Consider the following 798-nt stretch of genomic DNA (forward strand, 5'->3'; position numbering starts at 1 on the left):
AAAGCACAAATACATAACAGAAAAAATAATAAGAGGTACTTACAGATATTTCTTGTTTTCGTAGACATCATATAATCCTAGGACATGTGGGTGTTCAATTAATTTCATAATAGCTATTTCTCTTTCAACCTGAAACGAGAGAGAAAAGCAGCGCATTAGTAAAGGCAAACAGATAACGACAAATACGAAGAAATTAGAATATTCAGAATGGGATATCATAAAAAAGAAATGAAAAAAAAAGGAAATTAGAAGAAAGTGGGGAAGAAGACAAAAACTGGTAGAGAAGCAGAAGGAAGTAAAGAAGCAATAAGAAGAGAAAAGAAAGAAGAAAAAAAAAACGAAAGAAATGAGAAAAGGAAGATACCAAGAAAAAGGACGAAAAAATGAGATAGGAAAGTGGAGTGGGAAGACATCAAAATAAAGAAGAAGAAGAAGAAGAAAACACGCCAACCTGAAAAACAAACCAAATAGACGAAAAGACAGAAAAGGAGAAAGAAGAAAAAAAAGAAGAAAAGGAGATAGAGAGAGAAAAAAAAACAAGGAGTGGAAGGAGACGAGGCTCGAAGGCGTAGGCCGTGGGCAGAGCGCCAGGCCGTGATCAGCGAGATTTCCCCTCGGCTACGGCGGGGCAGACGAATGCACGAACACAACTCACGAAAAGGAACAATGCACGCACTACATTCGCGCCAACCTATTCCTCTAACTTCCGTGTTCGTTTACGGCCCGCAAATTCAGCTGGGATTTTGTGGCTCTCCGTTTCATCAAGTCTATTCAATTAGGTTCTTATTTGGTAGTGAA

At 38.5% G+C, this 798-nt stretch overlaps 1 protein-coding gene across 1 annotated transcript in view; it reads right to left on the reverse strand.

Annotated features, from left to right (window-relative positions):
- LOC119592543 (serine/threonine-protein kinase BRSK2-like) overlaps nt 1-129 on the reverse strand; it is a gene marked incomplete at its 5' end in the record, with an annotated part of 48,994 nt that extends 48,865 nt beyond the window's left edge. The window contains 1 exon segment of the mRNA XM_037941409.1: nt 44-129. Coding sequence (XP_037797337.1) covers nt 44-129 — 86 coding nt within the window.
- Between the last annotated feature and the right edge of the window lie 669 nt (nt 130-798).

This window comes from Penaeus monodon, chromosome 30, assembly GCF_015228065.2.
Source record: "Penaeus monodon isolate SGIC_2016 chromosome 30, NSTDA_Pmon_1, whole genome shotgun sequence".
Classification (NCBI taxonomy): Eukaryota; Metazoa; Arthropoda; class Malacostraca; order Decapoda; family Penaeidae; genus Penaeus; species Penaeus monodon.